Here is a 24,844-nt window from a genome sequence, read left to right as displayed (position 1 = left end):
CCTGTCTGGCACTCGGCATTGAGGGGCTAAAACAAGGACTGGTCGGCTCGGAGTTAGTATACTGTGTCTGAGTGGGGTATTCATGTTAAACTGCAGCATGGTATCTCAGTGAGCTAGCACTATAAATCGGCATCAGTCCGGACTAGTACCAGCAGCCACACAAACACACACATGCACGTCGCTGTATAAGTGCAATAATCTTGGGACGCGATGTTAAACCCCATTTCACCTCACCTCATTAGTTCACAGGGCTTGATTTAGCTATATAAAACATGCACCAGTGCAAGGATGAAAGTGGACTTTTAGAGACAGTTAACTCACTTGCCTTGGGAAGATGCAAGCTCCTCACAGCGATAGCCTGTTTGCGGAGCTCTCTATACTATCGCTGCCACCAGTCAAAACTCCCCACTGTGAATAGGTGGCCCCAACCATGCTTGGAGTTGAACTCGCAACCGAATGACCATTATGTTTACAAACAAGTGACGACTGTCATGACGCTGAATACACTTATCACTGCTAAATTACTTTCTTTCTTTGTCAATTTGAATTTCTGTTTCATTAAAACATTCGTGTTGTTGATATAGTAAGAATGTAAGGGAGAAGTTGGTTGATTTTCCGTTTGTCTGCCACCTCGAACCAATTAAACAACAAAGTAAATTCATCTGGAAAATATGGTCAGTCGTAAACCTTTTCAAAATGAAATATGATGGCATTCCCAAAGACATATTTAAAGTATAAACGTTACTACATTTGGGGTTAGAGGGCAAATTTCAAGATTCTTGTAATGGCTGCGCCCACACTGGTGGCAGCGATGTTACCGAGAGTGTAACGAAGGTGTCACGCGCTGGGAAGGAGCTTGGGGAAGATGCCAAAGTGTTGTCACAGACTGAAGACATGACATGACTGTGGGATTGTTTCAGTCGGTGGTGAAGAACATGCGGGGGCTGCTACGGTGCATGATGATGCAGGTTGACAAGCTGGAGAGGTTTAAGAAGACACAGAACCCCAAGGATTCTCTCCACGCCAAGTTCTGCAGCAAGACTGGTAAGGCTGTTGTTGGTGACCACGAATGGGGCCATCTCCAGCTGGACGCAACATCGCTGTTCCTGCTTACACTGGCTCAGATGACAGCAACAGGTGAGATCATTCATGCTGCACATCAATCTCATGAAAAGACAGACGCCTGTATCAGAACGTTAGTGTTAGATATTTTAACAACCCACTCACCAATATTTAAGCTGTATAATGTTAGTCTGTAAAAAGTGATCTGGGCCATAGAAAACTAGTGATTGATATACTGAGCAATGTTCCACACTGTCAGGATCATGGTGATGACATTCAATCTACCAAGTCACTGAGGCTGATCACCTGATCCTTAGTTGCCCTGACAACCAGAATAGGCTCTGAAATCCCAATGGGGGTTGTAGTAGAAAACATGGTAAAAATCCCCCATCCATACTGCAACCTAGCTAGCTGAAATATGGATGTCTGTATCAGACTGTAGTATTATGGCTAGTAAGTATCAGCTGCAGTGAAAAGGCAGTCTTATTAAAGATGAAAAACCCATGAAGATCCAGGTTAGATTGGATCTTCAGCAACCCATGCTTGTCATAAGAGGCAACTGACGGGAACGGGTGGTCACATTGACTGAATTGGTTGATGCATGTCATCGTATCCCACTTGTGTAGATCGACGCTGATGATGTCAATCATTGGAATGTCTGGTCCAGATTCAATATGTACATACCGTTGTGATATTGCTGGAATATTGCTATGTGTGGCCTTAAACAACAAATAAACAAAGGTGGTCTGTCAGATTTCCAATTTTGAGTATTTGTTTTTAATGTCTGATTCCCAACTATGTTCTGTGTGAAGATCAAGTGGGAAATCCTGAACAGTTTAGTTTTGGCCAGGTCAGGCAAACCAGTGATAACATTCATTAAGAGCAACACCCTGATCAACTGTGTTGTTACTTCCTTCGGGGCGGTCGGGTAGCCCAGTGGTTAAAGCGTTCGCTCGTCACGCCGAAGACCTGGGTTCCATTCCCGACATGGGTACAATGTGTGAAGCCCATTTCTGGTGTCCCCTGCCGTGTTGTTGCTGGAATATTGCTAAAAGCGGCGTAAAACCATACTCACTGACTCACTGTTGTTGCTTCCAGGCTTGCAGATAGTCTACACGCTGGACGAGGTGGCGTTCATTCAGAACCTCGTCTTCTACATAGAGACAGCGTACCGCACACCAGTAAGGCTTTAGTACTACCTGTTACGCTGCTATTTTTAAACTTATCCTGCATTACTCCTAAATGCATGACACAGAAATATGTGATCACGTGGTGAATTCTGTTGATCAGAGCTGAGACACAAAAGCAGGTAATTGTTCTCAATGGGTGACAGCAGTAATGTGCTGAACCGTGAACTTCCTAGGTGGTCACGTGGGAGCTGTGTGATAGGTTTGGCCACTCAGCTAGTTGAAACAACTTCTACTTTGCTCAGCAAGATCTTCACACAGCTCTTTCTCTGTCAAGAACAAGCAGTAAATGCATTAAGGAGTAATGCAGGATAAGTATACATAAGTATGGGGGGTGGGGATGAGGGGGTGGGATAACCTAGTAGTTAAGACATTCACTCATCAAGCCTAAGACCCAGGGTTAGATTCCCCACATGGGTACAGTGTGTGAAGCCAATTTCTGGTGTCCCATGCCGTGATATTGCTGGAATATTGCTAACAGTTATGCTATGTTTTCAAAGGATTTGTTATCATTTCAATTATCATGATTCTTCAGTAATCTTTAGATGCAATTCAAAGTTGTATATGAAAAGTGTTAATAAAATAACTCAATGTTAATCAAAATTCTGTTCTAATCTCTGCAACATGTCTGATAAGTAAAGAGATTTGGTAATCTTAAATTTAAAGATACTCCAATGACTTTCACAACTAATACAGATTTTTTACAAATTTCTAATTTTGTCATCGAAAAAATATATTCCGTAATCGACACAATAAGCGCCGAGGGCGCGCTCAAAATTAGAAACAGGGGGCTCTTATTAGAATATTATTTGGGTGAAAAAACAGAGTTGAAAGATAAATTTCGTGGTTTATGCTGACAGTCTGAAATGTTTATATACGACAGATATATTTTTCCAGAATTTAATTGCCCATATTTAAGGGTTTTAAGAGTGGGGCGCTTATTACATCGAATACGGTATATGTGATGCCTGAAGTCAGTTCCAGATGTTTGTGTATACAGGATTATGGTATCTGGGAGAGAGGAGACAAGACCAATCACGGCCTTCCAGAACTCAACTCCAGTTCCATCGGCATGACCAAGGTAGGATTGGGTAGACTGTTCATTTCCTTGATTTAAAAGTAAATGACCGCATGGATTCTCTGTCGTCTAAGACGCCGCAATTCTCTGTGAATTGTTTCATCCCCTGGGCACGCCAGAAACCTATGATTGTGGGTTCGAATCCCGGTTTGCCCCGATTATGTTTCTAGGTTTGTCAGCACCATACCCGTGCTCATGGGTTTCACCGAAATGGTAAACATCTGAGACCTGCATCACTTAGGGCTTTCCTCCCACATTAAGCTGACACGCCGCGATATAACTGGAATACTGTTCAACAAAGCATTAAACCTAACTCACTCACTCACTCCATTTGCAAAATCATTACTTCCAGTATTGCTTGTAACCTGCTCGAGAATTGATACAAAAATGTAAATTATTCCACTTTTTGAAAGTGGATATGAAATAGAACCTAAATCGCGGTGTGAGTAGGTGTATCAGTAATGTATTGTGTAGTGCTCAAAGCATCAGTGAATCGTGACAAGCCGAGTATAAAGAGTTAATCTGCACTTGACTCGTCAGGCTGCATTGGATGCCATCAATGAGTTGGATCTGTTTGGCGCCCGCGGTGGTCCGTCCTCCATCATCCATGTCCTCCCAGATGAAGCTCAGCAATGTCAGGTTTGTACAGAAGGAAGTCTTCATCACTGATACATGCCTGAATTTCATGACCACTAATTTTCGTTCATAATAACCATAGTTTGTTTGTAATATCTGCAGGTTGTTATAAGCATATATACAGCATATTTCCAACAAATAGTCGGGACTAAAAAATAACTTAGTTATAACCGTGTTCGTTATAAACGTAGTGTACTCTCTGTGTGTATGCGTGCGTGTGTAGATATAAAATTTTAACTGTATGTTTAATTTTGTAAAATGTTGAATTGAAGGGAGATAACCAAGTGTTACTTAACACTTGTTCATAAATTGATATTTTTCAGTGGTATCATCAATCTCATTGAATAGAATGTTTCCCATAATGACCTTCATTTGTCGTTTACTTAAGTGAAATAGTTATAACTAATTTATTCTTTTAGGCCATTCTTCACTCCATGATGCCAAGGGAGTCTTCATCCAAGGTCAGTTGAACTTTACACTCGACTTGTAGTACAATAAGATGGCGACCAGCTCTGGCAGGAATCCATATCAGAACTAGTTTCGTGCATGTGACAATTGCATGGCACACTGACACACATGTAGCACATGTGTCTCCTTCGGCAAGAGACTTTTAATCGAAAAACGCCTCTGTTCACCCAGCAGTGAATGGATACCTGTCAGAATGACATGGTAATGTGACTGTTAACTTCTAGCACCTAACAGGCAGCTTAGGTTGTATACTCTCCAGGGAGCTGAGAATGAAAATCCAGTAGCACAGATCCATTGACGTAGAAATGTAGAGCTTTGAGCCTGCTCTAGGGTGTGGATTTGGTGCATAAGAAATATGCACACTGTATTATTATTACATTAGACAAAGCATCCAAATAGAACTGGAATACTGTTCAGAGGGGCTCTAAACCCAAGTCACTCACTCACTCGCTAGACGTTAAGGATTTAGTGTAAAGAGGGCATTGATAATGTGGTTTAAATGACCCAGTCAAGCCAGAGGTTATCTGATCAACTGACGAGGTCAGATGTTGCTATAATGGCCCAGTCAAGCCAGAGGTTATCTGATCAACTGACGAGGTCAGATGTTGCTATAATGGCCCAGTCAAGCCAGAGGTTATCTGATCAACTGACGAGGTCAGATGTTGCTATAATGGCCCAGTCAAGCCAGAGGTTATCTGATCAACTGACGAGGTCAGATGTTGCTATAATGGCCCAGTAAAGCCAGAGGTTATCTGATCAACCGACGAGATCAGATGTGGTTATAATGGCCCAGTCAAGCCAGAGGTTATCTGATCAACTGACAAGATCAGATGTGATTATAACGACCTTGTAAAGCCAGAGGATATCTGATCAACTGACGAGGTCAGATGTGGTTATAATGGCCCAGTCAAGCCAGAGGTTATCTGATCAACTAATGAGATCAGATGTGGTTATAATGGCCCAGTCAAGCCAGAGGTTATCTGATCAACGGACGAGGTCAGATGTGGTTATAATTACCTAGTCAAGCCAGAGGATATCTGATCAACTGACGAGGTCGGATGTAGTTATAATGTCCCAGTCAAGCCAGAGGTTATCTGATCAACTGACAAGATCAGATGTGGTTATAATGGCCCAGTCAAGCCAGAGGTTATCTGATCAACTGACGAGGTCAGATGTGGTTATAATGGCCCAGTCAAGCCAGAGGTTATCCGATCAACTGATGAGATCAGATGTGGTTATAAAGGCCCAGTCAAGCCAGAGGTTATCTGATCAACTGACAAGATCAGATGTGATTATAACGACCTTGTAAAGCCAGAGGATATCTGATCAACTGACGAGGTCAGATGTGGTTATAATGGCCCAGTCAAGCCAGAGGTTATCTGATCAACTAATGAGATCAGATGTGGTTATAATGGCCCAGTCAAGCCAGAGGTTATCTGATCAACGGACGAGGTCAGATGTGGTTATAATTACCTAGTCAAGCCAGAGGATATCTGATCAACTGACGAGGTCGGATGTAGTTATAATGTCCCAGTCAAGCCAGAGGTTATCTGATCAACTGACAAGATCAGATGTGGTTATAATGGCCCAGTCAAGCCAGAGGTTATCTGATCAACTGACGAGGTCAGATGTGGTTATAATGGCCCAGTCAAGCCAGAGGTTATCCGATCAACTGACGAGATCAGATGTGGTTATAATGACCTAGTCAAGCCAGAGTTTATCTAATCAGCTGACGAGATCAGATGTGGTTATAATGGCCCAGTCAAGCCAGAGGTTATCTGATCAATAGACGAGGTCAGATGTGGTTATAATGGCCCAGTCAAGCCAGAGGTTATCTGATCAACTGACGAGATCAGATGTGGTTATATTACATTAAGTAATACGTTACCACTGTTATACCGAGGCTGTTGTCTCCCACAACTGCTGCTATAGCGAAGTCTACCACAGAGATCTCAATTACCTCATGCAGCACGTGCGTAGCCACCTAGCTGCCATGTGACACCCTTCACTCTTGTCTCCTTCGTCTGCTTAGCAAGACGTGTTTTCTCCTGCTGAAGCGTTCCTTGAAAATTTGGTGATATTTATTATAGTTTATTCTCTAATAAACTGTGCTTTTATGGGTCGTTGCGGTAGCTACGCTTGGTTATAATTTTCCCGCCAAACGGAAAAATTTTCCCGCCCTTTTTTCTATATACTTGCGGGGTTCGCGTATGCACGTTGTGTTTTACGTTTCCCCTGTTCTTGTATGTTTTGGGGGTTAACATAACTTATTTCTTTAATAAAAGTTATATGTGTATGTTATATGTTCACATTGCTCGTTTATTTTCTTGTGAAAATGTTCGTTTGTGAATCATTGTGGTGCGTGCGTTGTAACCATGTTTTGTTCTTTGTTTATAGCAAACAATCAATGTCTGACATGGATATGTCCCCAGTATCCACCCCCTCTACCCCTGCTCCTCGGAGTTGTGGGGTGTGCAGAAAGTTTTTGTCGTCCCGGGATCCCCACGATCGTTGCCCGCGGTGCAGGGTTCCTTGCGGGGACACCCGGTGCATCCTGTGCGAAGGTCTGGGGCCTGCGGAGTTTGAGCGGTACCGGCTGTACGTACAGTCCGTCTCCACCCCTGTGGTGGCCGGTTCGTCCGGTCGGGGTCCCCGTGCGGGTACCACCTCCTCGGCTGCGGCGGATCCCCTTGCGGCCCTCGGGCTGTCTGGGGATTCCGTCGCCGCATTGTTGTCGAAACTTGTGGACTCCAAGCTGGCGGCCTTATCGCAAGATAGGCCACTGGCTGTTCCGTCCCCGGCCTCTTCGGTGGCAGCGGGGTCGGACGCGGGGTCCACCGGTAAAGCGGCGGATCTCTTGGCGGCCCGTGTGCTGTCCGGGGATTCCGTCGCTGCATTACTTGCATAACTTGTGGACTCCAAGCTGGCGGCCTTATCTCAGGATAGGCCGCTGGCTGTTCCGTCCCCAGCCACTTCGGTGGCCGCGGGGTCCACCGGTACGGCGGCGGCTCCCGTGGTCACCGGTCCTTCCCCCGAAACCATTGCTCCCGCTATCGGTTCAGGACCGCGTGGCCATGGTTTATGACCTCTTTGAGGACATGCCCCGGCCGGTACCGCGGGGAATCCACGACTGTGGGTTCCTCCGAGGTATACGATGAGTCTTCCGACATGGCTTTCCCCGCATCGACCTTGCTGCGCGGTTTCAAGCCTTCCTTGGAGAACACCTTCGCGGCGGCCTCCGGTCGGGGTCTCCCGTTGCCTCCGACGTCGTGGAGAAAGGGTTTATTCCCGGTACATGACCTTGCCTTTCCCGAGGCTGGTCCTACCGCGGAGGCCCATGTTGAGCGGTTGCACCAGCTGGACGCCCTCGCTCGGCACTCCATGTCTCACGGAGACACTTACTTGGCTGCAGCGGCCTGTCTGGTCGAAGGTTCTCCCACGGACCGTGACCAGCGCATTTACAACTGCCTGCTCAGTTTAAATACTTCCCTGGAGTACGTTGCCGAGGACTCTCGGCACACACTTGCTCTTGTTGGGTCCCTGCATAGGCGCCTGGGTGCCGCTCCTAACCGGAGCGCGCCCCAGGCTGCTGCGGCCTGTAGGTCTAAGGGGTCGGGTTCTTCTTCCTCTGGGAAGTAGTCCCGCCCTGAGGGCTCCGGTATGGGCAATCAGCTGCCCTTTCGCGGGAAGACGGGGAACTGGGGGAAGCCCAAGTCGTCGACGGACGGCAAGGGCCCCTCCAGGTGACTCTCATTGGAGGGGTTCGTATGCCGACAGCGCCAACTTCGGTTGGCCCTTAGGCGAACCTGAGTCACTTGGCCCTGGACAGTTGCGCCTGCCGCAACCTGTCAGGGCCCCCTCTCCTTCCCCAGTGGGAGCCAGACTCCAGACTTACTGGGAGAATTGGGAACAAGTGTTCGACGACCCGTGGGTGGTCAACACGATTCGGTACGGCTATCGGCTTGATCTCAAAGCGAATCCGCCGCTCACCGTTGCCCCGTTGGCAGGTTTCGATTCGGAAACCGATCTTCCCATCCTCGCCGATGCCATCGGCAGGTTGGTGGAGAAGGGGCAGTACGGGAGTTAGCTCTACCAGAAATAACACCGGGGTTTTACTCCAGGATATTTCTCGTTCCCAAGTAGGACAGTGCCGAACTCAGAATGATTCACACGTCCGCTCCCTGGCTGTTCACCCGGTTAACCACCCCCATAGTGGGGTTCCTCCACAGGAGGGGTGTCCGGTACTTCACGTACCTTCGTGTACCTTCGCGTACGACTCGCTAGTAGCAAATCGAATGACGGACACCCTGTCACGCCATCTCGATTTCGCACGTCGGCTCTTGGAGCAATTTGGGTGGATTATCAATCTCCCCAAGAGCGAGTTAACCCCTTCTCAGAACTTGCTGTTCATCGGAGGTCGGTTCAACACGGTGTCCCATCGCCTCTTTGTCCCCCCAGACCGGTGGCACAAAATTCAGGCGATGATTGCCAAAGTCTTAGCGGTGCAACAGACTGTTCACTTTTGGGAACAGCTGTTAGGCCTACTTGTATCAGCCCAGGACTGCACCGCACGGGGTCGTCTCCAACTCCGCCCGCTGCAACGGTTTTTAATCCAGTTGTTAGCAACGGTGGTGAACAGTGCGACCGTCGCCCTCCCGGATCGGCTCCGACCGCATCTGGAGTGGTGGACGGTCCCTTACATTGTCTTATCAGGAGTCTCTATGCGGCCCTACCGGGCCACGTTGACCCTGTATACAGACGCCTCTCTAGTGGGCTGGGGCGCCCATCTAAAGGGGGAGGTGAGCTCGGGGCTGTGGTGCGTAGACGAACTAGGTCTTCACATCACTTGTCTCGAGTTCAAGGCAGTGATCAACGCAGTCAATCACTGGAAGCATCGTCTCGTCGACGCCCGGCTCATGCTGGCGACCGACAACACGACGGTAGTGTCCTATGTGAACAAACTGGGGGGAACCCACAGTCACTCGCTACTCGATCTCACGTTCGAGTTTTACGCTCTGGTGGACAGTGTCCCGTGCCAGATACGCGCCCGTCACATCCCAGGTGTGCGGAACGTACTGGCCGATGCTCTATCGAGGCCTGGGGATCCGAGCCCCACAGAGTGGATGCTGAACCCAGTAGTGTTTCAGTGGCTGTGCGAACGTTTGGGTCGTCCGATGGTCGACCTGTTCGCAACGCGGTTCAACAATCAAATCCCGTTGTTTGTATCACCAGTCCAGGACCCGAGGGCCATCGATCACGATGCTCTCGCGTTAGACTGGACAGGCTTGGTCGCTTATGCTTACCCGCCGACAGCGTTGATACCACACATTCTAAGCCGGCTCCGAGGAGTTCGCTGTCGAATGTTACTGATCGCGCCCATGTGGCCGAACAGATCGTGGTACCCCGACTTGCTGACCCAGGTCACGCAGTCGCCACTTCCACTGCCTGTGAGACCGGATCTCTTGATCCACCCTCACACCCGTCAGCTTCATCCAAACGCAGGGCAGTTCAATCTACACGCGTGGATGTTGTCACCGAGCGTCTGAGGAGTAAAGTTTTTTCTCGCCGGGCGTCTCGGGCATACGTTAGTATGCATCGTGATTCTACCCAGAAGGTGTATAATGCACGTTGGGTTATTTTCACGAAGTGGTGTTGTAAACATCACATTCATTCGCCAGATAAGGTATCTGTGCAGGATATTGCTCGTTTCATGTCTCACTTGCGAGTGACCCGGAAACTCTCCGGGGGTTCCATTGCCAACTATGTCTCGTCCGTTGCTACGGTACGGGACGTTGCTATGGGTACCAGTCTCTCCAAAGAGCCGGTGATACGGGGTATTATCAAGGGTTTCAAACAGCACGATCTTAAGAAGGGCCTTCGGGCACCGGCCTGGGATCTTTCCCTAGTGTTGCAATCACTTACGGAAGCTCCGTATGAACCCTTGCATAGTGCTTCGTTCCGGCATGTGACTTGGAAAACAGCATTTCTCCTCTCCTTTGCCACGGCGGCACGTGTATCCGAAATTCATGCGCTCGATGTCGCCAAGGTACGATTCGATAGGGGTGACGAAGGAGCGGTCCGCCTGGGCCTGCTCATGGGCTTCGTCGCCAAGAATCAGAGTCGGGCAAACGGAGAGAGAATTCACTGTAAGATCACTCAAAGAAATCTTACATCCTGCTGATACCGAGGACAGAGCGCTGTGTCCGGTCAGGGCCCTTAAGTATTATCTTAAGGCTTCGAATGAACGTAGACAAGGGCGTGACCGTCTGTTCATATCGTGTAACCCTAATCGCACGGTTGACATAACTCGCAACTCGATTGCGTTGTGGCTTCGTTCTGTCATCAATCTGGCGTACCGGTCTCGGGGGTTACCGGTAGCGGGGTCAAACCCGCACAAGATCAGGGCGCTAGCGGCAACATTTGCCCTACACTCGAATATCTCTGTTCGCAGAATATTACGAGGTTGTTACTGGCGTTCTGACTCGGTTTTTGCCAATCATTACCTCAAACAGGTCGCTGATGCCGTCGTGGAGAGTGTGCACCGTCTTGGCCCGCGGATCGCGGCGCAAGCGGGCACCTAAGGGGTGTGCCCAGCGCAATTCCGAACTCCTCAGGCGTCTGACCTTGCACGGTGGTCAATCTGGGTCGACTCCAATGTTCCCACTGCCGTGGGTACAGGAGTTGGGGTCCCGCAAACCAGCGCACTCACACCACAGGTGAGGGCGGCTTTTTGTGTGCTTTGTCCTTATTTGTATTTTGACAATTATGTCTTTAATTGTCTGTCGTGTATCCCAACCTTGTGATGCATGCTTACAAATACTGGAATTAGGTCACGCGCCTAATGCATACTTTAAGTAGGCTTGCTCTGGGATATACGGTCTGAATGAAATTAATTTCCCTCTTTTCGACTGTTTAACCTGATCTAAACTGGGCCTGCTCATGGGCTTCGTCGCCAAGAATCAGAGTCGGGCAAACGGAGAGAGAATTCACTGTAAGATCACTCAAAGAAATCTTACATCCTGCTGATACCGAGGACAGAGCGCTGTGTCCGGTCAGGGCCCTTAAGTATTATCTTAAGGCTAAGATTAAGCTCACTCGGATACAGTGTTCTCATCCGCTGCGGCGATGAAATACCTATCCAGTGGGGCCGTTTGGAGTCACCAATCGTTTTGGCAATGACGATTGAGCCTTACGGTATGCGCTTGACAGTGCTTTGGTATTCCTATAGGGTAACGCCTAGCTAGGTGCATGCGCATCGAGTGCTTCCGCCTTGGTGTTTACTTCCGCTGGTCGGAAGGAACGCTAGCAGTCAGGATTCGGGTTGTAGGTGCTCCCCACCGCCTACTGTGGTAGTCAGCCTCGGTATAACAGTGGTAACGTATTACTTAATGTAATTTGTAGAATTTTCCTATTCAGAATATTCTATGAGTAATACGTTACCACTGGGCTGCTGCCCGCCCGTCCGTCCCCCGAGCACTTGCTCTCGCAGGAGACAAGAGTGAAGGGTGTCACATGGCAGCTAGGTGGCTACGCACGTGCTGCATGAGGTAATTGAGATCTCTGTGGTAGATTTCGCTATAGCAGCAGTTGTGGGAGACAACAGCCTCGGTATAACAGTGGTAACGTATTACTTATAGAATATTCCGAATAGGAAAATTCTACAAAACGACCTAGTCAAGCCAGAGGATATCTGATCAACTGATGAGGTCAGATGTGGTTATAATGGCCCAGTCAAGCCAGAGGATATCTGATCAACTGACAAGGTCAGATGTGGTTATAATGGCCCAGTCAAGCCAGAGGTTATCTGATCAACTGACGAGGTCAGATGTGGTTATAATGGCCCAGTCAACTTAGAGGTTATCTGATCAACTGACGAGGTCAGATGTGGTTATAATGGCCTTGTCAAGCCAGAGGTTATCTGATCAACTGACGAGGTCAGATGTCAAGATCTGTTACATAATATGCTATTTATCAGCATCATATATGCTGACAGTGTAAGAATTTATAATTATTTTGCCTGCATTGCTTCTCTGTAGGAGATTGATGCTGGACTGCTGACTGTGATCGGATATCCTGCCTTCGCTGTGGACGATGTGGAGCTGATTGACCACACGCGACGCACAATTCAAGAGAAACTGGAGGTAGGTGGATCCTGTTTCTACTTGTGATGTTTGTTGTTTGTTTGTTTGTTGGGTTGGTGCTTGTGTGGGTGGGTCAGAGATTGTGCCGTTGTGTTGGTTGGTTGGTTGGGTTGGTGGTTGTGTGGGTGATTGTACAGTTGGGTAGGTTGGTGGTTGTGTGGATGGGTCAGAGATTGTGCAGTCGGGTTGGTTACGGATGGGTTGGTGGTTTTGTGGGAGGGTAAGTGATTGTGCAGTTGGGTTGGTTGGTTGTGATCGGTTGGTGGGTGTGTGGATGATTGTTTAGTTGGGTTGGTTGGGTTGGTGGGTGTGTGGGTGGATCAGTGATTGTGCAGTTGGGTTGGTGGTTTTGTAGGAGGGTAAGTGATTGTGCAGTTGGGATGGTTGGGTTGGTTGGTTGGTGGTTTTGTGGGAGGGTCAGTGATTGTGCAGTCGGGTTGGTTCGGATGGGTTGGTGGTTTTGTGGGTGGGTAAGTGATTGTGCAGTTGGGATGGTTGGTTGGGTTGGTTGGTGGTTGTGTGGATGGGTCAGAGATTGTGCAGTCGGGTTGGTTCGGATGCGTTGGTGGTTTTGTGGGAGGGTAAGTGATTGTTTAGTTGGGTTGGTTGGTTGTGATTGGTTGGTGGTTGTGTGGATGATTGTTTAGTTGGGTTGGTTGGTTGGGTTGGTTGGTTGGTGGCTGTGTGGGTGGGTCGGTGATTGTGCAGTTGGGTTGGTTGGTGGTTTTGTGGGAGGGTCAGTGATTTTGCAGTCAGGTTGGTTCGGATGGGTTGGTGGTTTTGTGGGAGGGTAAGTGATTGTGCAGTTGGGTTGGTTGGTTGGGATTGATTGGTGGTTGTGTGGATGATTGTTTAGTTGGGTTGGTTGGTGGCTGTGTGGGTGGGTCAGTGATTGTGCAGTTGGGTTGGTTGGTTGGTGGTTGTGTGGATGATTGTGCAGTTGGGTTGGTTGGTTGGGTTGGTTGGTGGTTGTGTGGATGATTGTGCAGTTGGGTTGGTTGGTTGGGTTGGTTGGTGGCTGTATGGGTGGGATAGTGATTGTGCAGTCGGGTTGGTTGGTTGTGATTGGTTGGTGGTTGTGTTGGTGATTGTGCAGTTGGGTTGGTTGGTTGGTGGCTGTGTGGGTGGGTCAGTCAATGTGCAGTTGGGTTGGTTGGGGTGGGTTGGTGGGTTTGTGGGAGGGTAAGTGATTGTGCAGTTGGGTTGGTTGGTTGGGATTGATTGGTGGGTGTGTGAGTGCATCAGCGATTGTGCAGTTGGGTTGGTTGATTGTGTGGGTGGGTCAGTGATTGTGCAGTTGCTTTGGTTGGTGATTTGGTGGGTGAGTCAGTGATTGTGCAGTTGGGCTGGTTGGTTGGGTGGGTTGGTGGTGGGTTGTTCAGTGTGACTGGGTTGGTATGTTGATGGTCTACACTCATGTCAGTTCCTGTGTTAGGGCATATACAGTTTGTGTTCATGTTTGTTCTCACCAATCACTGTTTGAATTCCAGGGAAGATATGGATGCAGCCGCTTCCTCAGGGATGGCTACAAGACAGCTAAAGAGGTGAGGAAGTAACAGGGTGCTTTCAAACTTCAGTACATTCACATTAAGAAGCTGTCAAAACTGACATTTCCTCGTTTACGTCTGATCAAGCTGATGGAGTAGAAATATTGTTTGGTCAATTGTCATTGGTTGGAAAGAACTTAAAGCTGCTTAAACTCAGGACTGCTGGGTGAATTATGCTCTTCCTCATTCAGTGACTTAAAGAAAGAAATTGACCCGTGAAGATTCCGGGGTAGAATAGGTCTTCAGAAACCCATGCGTGCCGCAAGAGTCGACTATGCTTGTCGTAAAAGGCGACTGACGGGATCAGGTGGTCAGGCTCGCTGACTTGGTTGATACATGTCATCGATCCCAATCGGTGGATCGATGCTCATGATATCAATCACTGGATTGTCTGGTCCAGACTCGATTATTTACAGACCGCCGTCATATAGCTGGAATATTGCTGAGTGCGGCGTTAAACAACCAACCAACCAACCAACCAACCAACCAGCCAAACAAACAAATTGGTGCCAACTGGCAGCATGTTTCATTTGGTAGTTCGAAAAGATTGTAACAAGGGCCATGTTCACAAAGCGATTTTAGTGATATGATTTCTAATCAATGTAAAAGTGACACATTAACATCCAGATTTGAATAGGTCTTCTGTAACCCATGCTTCTCGACAGTGCTTGTTGTAAGAGGCGACTAACTGGATCGGGGGGTCAGGCTTGCTGACTTGGTTGATGCATGTCATGATATCCCAATTGCTTAGATCGATGATTGGGGTGGTCGGGTAGCCTAGAGGTTAAAGCGTTCGCTCGTTTCGTCGAAGACCTGGGTTCGATTCCCGACATGGGTACAATGGGTGAAGCCCATTTCTGGTGTCCCCCGCCGTGATATTGCTGGAATATTGCTAAAAGCGGCGTAAAACCGTACTGACTCACTCACTAGATCGATGATCATAATGTCAATCACTATATTGTCTGGTGTTGACTCGATTATTTACAAACTGCCATCTGAAATACCTGGAATATGGCTGAGTGAGGCATTAAACAACAAACAAACAAATCAATGTTGCAGTTATGTCTTTGCGTTAAGATAGCTTTGTGAAAGTGGGCCCAGGCACAGGAAGTAGACTGTTTCCTGTCCCTGAGTTACATGTGACATAACACTGGAGATGTGTTTGCTACTTACACCAAGCTAGACCATCCCATGTCCCTGTAAGTGCAGGGATCTATCTAGGACTCACAACTAAGTGCCCCCGGCAGGCAGTTATTAATAATTATTTGCTTTCAAAATTGGGGTCTTTTTAACAGGTTAAAGATCTTATTTTCCAAAATTCATATTGTAGCATTGTATTGTAACATTGCTTTCAATGGTTTATGAATAATTATGCATGAAATCCTTTTACTCTTTATTGCCCTGTTATTACCAGTAGTTAACTACCAGCCATCTCTACAAAGCATTATTAATAACTATAAAAAAAGCGACAAAACCATTTCCATAATAAATAAAGAAAAATTGCAATAATAAGCCAAGCCTATTGTATGATTAAGACTGTATCATAAGCATGTGTATCTCAACCCTCTAAGTTTGTATTTTTGTTAGGGAGCCAAGCGGCTTGTAACTTGAATATTTTAGAAGCCAAATCTAAGTTTTTAGAAGCCAACAGATATCTTAAACAGATATTGTCACCAGTTGTGTTTACTTTTTGGTAGCCAAGTGGCGAGCATTATAAACATATATAATTCGCCAATCATAGATTTAGTCACATTTGAAGAATTTCTATTTAGTGGGCTAGTATATATATCACCATTAAATAGTGATGATACCAGCTGTTCAATAGCATAATAGCATGAGTTGGAAAACTTTTAATTCCAACTTGGGAATGGTTACTGTATTTACTGCAGACTTGGGGCTGAATATAAATCCATCAGGTCCATATAAATCCCTGATGTGTTGAATTGTAGAACCCCAACAGGCTCCACTATGAACCCTGGGAGCTGCGAGTGTTTGAGAACATCGAGTGTCAGTGGCCCATATTCTTTGCTTTCTTCATCCTCGACGGGCTCTTCAACAACGACAAACAAAGGGTAAGAAACTTCTCATGATATACATGGTTACATGAACGTGTTCTTCCACTACTTTTCAACATGTACAGGGGTAGATTTAACAACAAATTTGTATGCAGCCAGCAGGGCTAGCTCCTACTGACCCTTCTCCACACTAACAGGCCCACAACTAAGTGACATCTTACCGAGGCAAGGGAGCTGACTGACTATAAAAGTCCAGTTTCCACCCTTGCCAAACTAGGCTGGTATTATGGAGTTACATTTTGGCTGGACTAACGAGTCTATGCATAGTCCAATCAAAATCGCGCACCGAAATCGAAATCCGGTTCGTAAACTGTCGTGCAGATTTCGGTCAATTGCAGGATTTGCAAAGCATGTGCACCGCCAACTCGTTGTCAGCAGATATTTTCCAAATCTTATCATGTTTTTAATCAAGGTGCTCATGTCATTTGATGCATTTTTTTGTGATGTAAGACCCGTTTTATCACAATATAGATATTGATTATCGATTAGATTGTCCTGACTCAGCACCACCATTTTGTGTGAACCAAATGCAAGTGATACGAGAGGTGGAATCTGATTGGTCCATAGGAGAGGCTTAGAAGGGACATAACTGGTAATAGCCACTGGTGGCGATACGATCGAGCCCAGTAATTCCAGCCAAGTTCGGCAAGGGTGGAAACTGGACTTTTAAAGTCAGTTAACTCTCTTGCCCCGGGAAGATGCTAAGTGATGGAGCTGCTGCAAAGTAGCTGAACCTGAGACTGAGGGCAATTGAAAGGATGGAATAGGCCAGGAGTGAGTTGGCCAGGTGGCATAGTCCTGATACCCTAAACATGGTCCACAATACTTTTCTGATGTTTTTGCTTGCACTTGTGCATGTTCGATGTGGTTGTTGGCTACCATGATTGGTTAAGTTAAGATATTCTAATGGTAGCAGATTTAACTTTATGTAGTTCCTGCAAATACCAAGCCTCTATTACGTCATTGCCTTTGAACTAAGGCTGTCATCACACAACAAAAACAAGAATTTCAACAGTACATGTAGTCCTTTTCGCGTCAGCTGACCCTAATTAGTTGTGTGGGTAATAGTTTTCATCCACAATTATTCTGTGTTGCGACGGACAGCAAAACTTTTTGTTTGTCATAGATGGTAAGGTAATGCTATCAGTAAGTAGTCATCAGACCACTTTTTACTTTTAATGGATAGAAAATGTATGAACTGTGTAAAAATGGAAACAAAATTCAACATGAATTGGTCCATGTAGGCATATCATGTAAGGTATCATGTATCATTAGGTGTAACTTCTCGATACATGGTAGCCCCTGTAATGAGTTGTTGTGTTTCAGGTAGAAAAGTACCGTCAGCGTCTGGACGATGTGATGATGAAGACGGAAGATGGCGTACCCATCATGCCTGAGTTGTACTACGTCCCTGGAGACAAGGTAAGCGACATGGGACACAGACAAAATCTCACGCCAGTGTCTTTTGATATTGTAGACTTACCCCATCTCACATGAAGCATTTCTTCCTTCTTCTTTTGATCCTTCATGGAAACATGCTAAAACAAAGTTTCCAGCTTCTAAAAACATTTTGCCCAAACACATCCCAACATCACCATAGTCACCACCCAAACAAATGGGTCATGCACTGACTGAAAACTTTCTTTTTTGTGAGATCTTTTTGTGTACTCATATCAACATTTAAGACATTCTTTGAAGCCAACCACATCCATGCCCTGCTGTCAGAGAGAGTATCTGGCCAGCCAGCTACGTCTTCACTAGATTACATCCTCATGTGACATCCAATCCACTTCAGACAGGAGCTTTTGCCTCTGCTATGCCCCTGCACAGCGACTGCCTTCTTTCTTGCCATCATGAGGGTCGTTTTTGGAAGTCCGACACTGTCTTTGCTTCCCACTTTATCTGTGACATCTCAGTCACCGACGTTCAGGGCCTGCACCTATTTGGTCCCTTGGTTCTGCACAACAGTTGCAGCTATCCTCTAGCGCAGATAGGTAATGCCATGTACTCATCCTGCAGCACAGTACTTGTTTCCCATACATACAAAATAAATATTGGATATCCCTCCTTTGTTTATTGTCATTGCTATTCAGGTTCCCAGACTGAGTACCTAGTGGATGGTGAAGTGACTCATCTGTAGAGACTCCGGTCTAATATCGAAGTCGCCGCAAGTTGCGTCTGTTTCGGCAGTGTTCCAAGCCCTTACCTGCTCACCTCTGCCTTGTGCATGTGATATCTTAGTATTGGTTTGAAGATAGTCCCATCTTTTCGTCTATGCAATCCTGTGCTTGATAGCATTGACGAAGTGTTTAAAAAAGATCCCTAGCTGGCTCACCCTTTTGTCTGTGGGAGGTAGTGATGTGGTCTGTCTTGTAGAACTCATTTACTGGAGACCACTTCTGGATTGGTAAAAAGTCCTGAGCTCCTGTCTTTTATGACACAAGACAGTGTAATAATTATTTGTTTGTATCACTGTTTAGCACCAGCTTCCTCGTGTCTGTCACAAAAAATGTTTTCCAAAATACTGAATCTGCTAGAGGGGGTGCGCATTTTACTTGGGTGCGCGCTGTACTTAAGAAAATACAGTATATTTTTGGTATTGGATACGATGCCATTTTTGACGTGCTGTTTTTGATAAAGAAGTCTTTGATTGGCATCTAGAAGTTTGGTGAACATGACGAAATGGAACTTCTTTATTGTTTGTAACGATGTTTCAAGGCTATTTGTTAAAGGAAGAGAATTTATGGATGTCAACTTCTATATTATGAGGAACACAACGTTTTGGATGAAGGAGTAAGCATATACTCCGAAACCTTGTGTTCCTCATCATATAGAAGTTGACATCCATAAATTCTCTTCCTTATGTGCATCACTTCTAAATGTCTTTAAAAGAATTGATACTTCTTGAAGCTTCACTGGTATCCATGGTTTCCCTGACTCAGGTTGATGAAGAATACAAGAAACCCAACAGCCAGAAGCGTCTCTCCGGGGGCAAGATCCCCCAGATGTGGGGACAGTCGATGTACATCCTGGGCCGACTCATCTACGAGGTGAGACAGACATTGGTAGTTGTAATGTAGGCAAATACAAACTCCAAGCCAGAGTATTGTAACCCTCATTGACTTTCAATAGTCCTAGCACTACAATCACTTTGTGCACATGGACCCTGGTGATTAAAGATAAAAACAACAGCTTCTCAGGGATCGGTGTCTCACTCCAGCACATTGGACCTTCTTATTTCCATTTCAAACAAAAATAGTCCCTTTTGGGCATCATATATTCAGTGTTTCTGTCGTCTATTACTCATTCTGTGACTAGTGTTGTAGTCGTGACCAAAGTTTAAAAAAATATGTTTTCGATTGCATTTTAGAGCCAAATAATAGGTTGACTTTCCTCATATTTTATGATCTCAATAAATATTTTGTGCAAAACGTGTCCCTCTCTCATTAGTTTGAAAAAATGTATGCTCAATAAACATTTATTTTATGCTACCTAATAATAATATAACAAGCAAATGGGAGTTGACTTTCTGAAGGACATAATGTATTTCACCAGCCTTTGTCCGTCTCATTCAGGGTTTTCTGTCACCTGGTGAACTTGACCCACTCAACAGAAGACTAGTGTCGGACACCAAGCCAGATATTGTTGTTCAAGGTGAAGTATGGAAAAACATGACTTTCCAATTTAGAAGTTTCAAACCCTTTGTGGCGTCAGTTAAGTCAGATATGTTTGGTAGGTTGTATGGTTGAATTCAGGAGTCAGTGATGAATGGTTTTACTGTGTTTCACATAAACCTTCATGGTAAAGTGTATGTTACAGTTGTGATCCTATGTATATTACAGTTGTGATCCTGTGTTTGTTACAGTTGTGATCCTGTGTATGTTACAGTTGTGATCCTGTGTATGTTACAGATGTGATCCTGTGTATGTTACAGTTGTGATCCTGTGTATGTTACAGATGTGATCCTGTGTATGTTACAGTTGTGATCCTGTGTATGTTACAGATGTGATCCTGTGTATGTTACAGATGTGATCCTGTGTATATCACAGTTGTGATCCTGTGTATGTTACAGATGTTATCCTGTGTATGTTACAGTTGAGATCCTGTGTATGTTACAGATGTGATCCTGTGTATGTTACTGATGTGATCCTGTGTATATCACAGTTGTGATCCTGTGTATGTTACAAATGTGATCCTGTGTATGTTACAGATGTGATCCTGTGTATGTTACAGATGTGATCCTGTGTATGTTACAGATGTGACCCTGTGTATATCACAGTTATGATCCTGTGTATGTTACAGATGTGATCCTGTGTATTTTATCGATGTGATCCTGTGTATGTTACAGTTGTGATCCTGTGTATGTTACAGATGTGATCCTGTGTATGTTACAGATGTGATCCTGTGTATATCACAGTTGTGATCCTGTGTATGTTACAGATGTGATCCTGTGTATGTTACAGTTGTGATCCTGTGTATGTTACAGTTGTGATCCTGTGTATGTTACAGTTGTGACCCTGTGTATGTTACAGATGTGATCATATGTATATTACAGTTGTGATCCTGTGTGTTACAGATGTGATCCTGTGTATGTTACAGTGATCCTGTGTATGTTACAGTTGTGATCCTGTGTATGTTACAGTTGTGATCCTGTGTATGTTACAGTTGTGATCCTGTGTATGTTACAGTGATCCTGTGTATGTTACAGTTGTGATCCTGTGTATGTTACAGTTGTGATCCTGTGTATGTTACAGTTGTGATCCTATGTATATTACAGTTGTGATCCTGTGTATGTTACAGATGTGATCCTGTGTATTTTACAGTTGAGATCTTGTGTATGTTACAGTTGTGATCCTGTGTATATTACAGTTGAGATCCTGTGTATATTACAGTTGTGATCCTGTGTATGCTACAGTTGTGATCCTGTGTATGTTACAGTTGAGATCCTGTGTATGTTACAGTTGAGATCCTGTGTATGTTACAGTTGTGATCCTGTGTATATTACAGTTGAGATCCTGTGTATGTTACAGTGGAGATCTTGTGTATGTTACAGTTGTGATCCTGTGTATGTTACAGTTAAGATCCTGTGTATGTTACAGTTGAGATCCTGTGTATGTTACAGTTGTCATCCTGTGTTTGTTACAGTTGTGATCCTGTGTATGTTACAGTTGTGATCCTGTGTATGTTACAGTTGAGATCCTGTGTATGTTACAGTTGAGATCCTGTGTATGTTACAGTTGTGATCCTGTGTATATTACAGTTGAGATCCTGTGTATGTTACAGTGGAGATCTTGTGTATGTTACAGTTGTGATCCTGTGTATGTTACAGTTGTGATCCTGTGTATGTTACAGTTGTGATCCTGTGTATGTTACAGTTGTGATCCTGTGTATGTAACAGTTGTGATCCTGTGTATGTTACAGTTGTGATCCCTGTATATGTTACCGATGTGATCCTGTGTATGTTACAGTTGTGATCCTGTGTATGCAACAGTTGTGATCCTGTGTATGTTACAGTTGTGATCCTGTGTATGTTACAGTGATCCTGTGTATGTTACAGTGATCCTGTGTATGTTACAGATGTGAACCACTTTATGTTACAGTTGTGATCCTGTGTATGTTACAGTTGTGATCCTGTGTGAAGACACTGTGGTTCAGGACAAGCTGTCCCAGCAAGGCATCGAACTGGAGACGATGAAAGACGTGGCCCCCATCCAGGTCTACCCCGCTAGGGTGCTCAGCCAGATATACTCCCTGCTGGGTGAGTGGACTACCACAGACATACACTAGTGACAGTGGAACAATACCAAGTTATTGTGTATCAGGTTGCAGCTCATTGCTTTTTCCGGCTTATTGTTGCTTGCATAAGATATTTTCATTTACCAAGTTTATCTTTCCGTCATTCAACGGAAGCAACACAATGTAGTTTTTTACTGCTTCCAAAAGGTGGTGTTCACTCTATACAAAAGAAAATACAGTTCACTAAAATGAATACATGCGTTTACATTCTTCCACCTGTAAACTGTTTAAAGAATAACCAACAAGCTTCTAAGACTTACAGATTAAGCGTCACATGTAAATGTGCAAGGAAATCAATCCATACATATACTCAGAATAGATAATCTGTAATTCTGTGTCTGTAGTCGTGATAATTGTGATTTCCAATTTGAAACTCGAAGGTTCACCCAGAATTCGGCAAATGCAACCATGGCGGCCATTTTGAAAATCTTTCTTTTTATTATTTGTGAACGTATAATTTGATTTGATGAAGGAATTCTTGTTTGCTCATAACTTATCGGTAGACTTAGTGTTGGGAGTAAGTAAATGTAACAAGTACGCGGGGGTGGTGGGGTATCCGAGTGGTTTAAACGTCCGGTCGTCATGCTTAAGGCCCAGGTTCAATTCCCCAAGCCGTGATAGTGCTGGAATGTTGCTGGAATGAACTGACATTTGCTAAACAAGTAGTATGCTCACTCATTAAAAACAATGCATACTTGAAATATATTATTGGTTACATGTTGGTCAAAACATTGTTTAAACTTCTTCAGGAAAGAATAACCGCCTTGGTTTGACTGGGCGGCCCTCCAGTGAAATTGGTCTCCTAGCAACCAGTAAACTCTACATGCTGCAGGACCAGATTCTAGCGTTCATTCCTCAAGTAAGTGCTACTAGATTTACCAGGAGTTAACATATTGGTATGTTTTGTACACGTTTCAGAAAGTTATTATTGTTCTTCAACATTTCTGTTTAGCTAGCTGTTCACACCCTTCATTGGTAATGTAAGAGTTATTGAAATAAATAAATATTGTAATTTTTAAAACTATTTTATTGTGTAAAACTATCAGCATTATTCGAACTATAAAATAGTGTTACATTCGAAGCTGTGCAATTGGAGATATGTTTTCCATGTGGGCAACATGTTCTTTTACCCTAAAAAGAGTGTCATCATACCCCAACATCATGGATCGTTGCTCATGATATCAATCACTGGATTGTCTGGTCCAGAGTTGATTATTTAAAGGCTGACATCATATAGCTGGAATATTGCTGAGTGTGACATACAACAACAAAACAACAACAAACAACCTGGAAAACATGTCTAGTGTTTTTAAAAACTGTATTTGGTATGTAGACTATTTGCCATGGTTATTGATGATGTTTTAGGTATTTTTTTCAAGATACATGTTTTAACTAATGTCGCTTTGATCTGCCTCTTTGTAATTACCATGGTAGATAATGCTGATGTGATGTTAAATTTTAACAAACTAACTAACTAACTAACTAACTAACCATGGCAGAGATCCATTGACAATACCGCTGATGGTTGCTGCAGGTGTGTGGTCAAACTTGCTATGTGGCGCAGCAGCATCCCATAACAATATAATGCATACCCTTACAGCCTCTACCCTGTACCACTTAATATAGGTATGGGGGAAAAGACAAAAGAATTCTGGGGATTGGCTTGGGACTTTGTTACTAAGACCTTTGATATGAAAAGTATCATGAATACTTTGATATGAATGAAATATGTTTATGTCAATATCTCTAACCGTGCTAAAAGTAGTTTTGAAAGTAATTCTCAGTTCACATGTATGTGTGCATGTTTCAGATAGTCTGTTGATCTATTGCTAGCGTTAGAAATTAACACAAAACTCTGTTAGTGGTGTGGGCTAGTAGTCTGGCCTGATGTCATGAACTAGTCAGTAGTGCTGATGTCATGAACTAGTCAGTAGATTTGATGTCATGAACTGGTCAGTAGCCCTGATGTCATGAACTGGTCAGTAGCCATGATGTCATGAACTCATCAGTAGCCCTGATGTCATGTACTAGTCAGTAGCCCTGATGTCATGAACTAGTCAGTAGATTTGATGTCATGAACTGGTTAGTAGCCCTGATGTCATGAACTGCTCAGTAGCCAGAATATCAAGAACTGGGCAGTAGCTCTGATGTCATGAAATTGTCAGTGGACCTGATGTCATGAACTGGTCAGTAGCCCTGATGTCATGAACTGGTCAGTAGCCCTGATGTCATGAACTGGTCAGTAGCCCTGATGTCATGAACTGCTTAGTAGCCCTGATGTCATGAACTGCTCAGTAGCCTTGATGTCATGAACTGGTCAGTAGCCTTGATGTCATGAACTGGTCAGTAGCCCTGATGTCATGAACTAGTCAGTAGCCCTGATGTCATGAACTGGTCAGTAGCCTTGATGTCATGAACTGCTCAGTAGCCCTGATGTCATGAACTGCTTAGTAGCCCTGATGTCACGAACTAGTCAGTAGCCCTGATGTCATGAACTAGTCAGTAGCCCTGATGTCATGAACTAGTCAGTAGCCCTGATGTCATGAACTGGTCAGTAGCCTTGATGTCATGAACTGGTCAGTAGCCCTGATGTCATGAACTGGTCAGTAGCCTTGATGTCATGAACTAGTCAGTAGCCCTGATGTCATGAACTGGTCAGTAGCCTTGATCCTACAGTGATGTTTTCAGATTTTGGCAGTGACAAATTCACACAAAGTACACTGTGTAGTTAATGGCTATTATATTTACTGAATAAATGGAAACACTTATCCATTTATGTGATGTTTGTCGCTTAGGGTACAGTATCATTTTCTGTGAAATTGAACAAGCAAGTAGGCTATGGCAATCTTCACAC

General features: G+C 44.9%; 1 protein-coding gene across 17 annotated transcripts in view; it reads left to right on the top strand.

Annotated features, from left to right (window-relative positions):
* The window catches only part of LOC124143677 (probable phosphorylase b kinase regulatory subunit alpha), a 91,392-nt gene that overhangs the window by 3,628 nt on the left and 62,920 nt on the right, over positions 1–24,844 (top strand). For all 17 annotated transcript variants that reach the window (XR_007218986.1, XM_048387647.1, XM_046512712.2 and 14 more), the window contains exons 3-15: positions 921–1,137; positions 2,161–2,243; positions 3,250–3,330; positions 3,868–3,966; positions 4,383–4,424; positions 12,468–12,572; positions 14,063–14,116; positions 16,069–16,191; positions 17,521–17,616; positions 19,137–19,244; positions 19,770–19,848; positions 21,818–21,952; positions 22,740–22,849. Coding sequence is in view for 16 of the 17 variants with exons in the window: in XM_048387647.1 (XP_048243604.1) it covers positions 921–1,137; positions 2,161–2,243; positions 3,250–3,330; positions 3,868–3,966; positions 4,383–4,424; positions 12,468–12,572; positions 14,063–14,116; positions 16,069–16,191; positions 17,521–17,616; positions 19,137–19,244; positions 19,770–19,848; positions 21,818–21,952; positions 22,740–22,849 (1,332 nt within the window). In the remaining variant the exon portion in view is untranslated. The remainder of the gene's footprint in view (positions 1–920; positions 1,138–2,160; positions 2,244–3,249; positions 3,331–3,867; positions 3,967–4,382; positions 4,425–12,467; positions 12,573–14,062; positions 14,117–16,068; positions 16,192–17,520; positions 17,617–19,136; positions 19,245–19,769; positions 19,849–21,817; positions 21,953–22,739; positions 22,850–24,844) is intronic.

The sequence above is a fragment of the Haliotis rufescens genome, unplaced genomic scaffold, assembly GCF_023055435.1.
Source record: "Haliotis rufescens isolate VD_foot unplaced genomic scaffold, xgHalRufe1.0.p SCAF_7, whole genome shotgun sequence".
Taxonomy (NCBI): Eukaryota; Metazoa; Mollusca; class Gastropoda; order Lepetellida; family Haliotidae; genus Haliotis; species Haliotis rufescens.
This window is presented reverse-complemented; position numbering and strand designations above follow the sequence as displayed.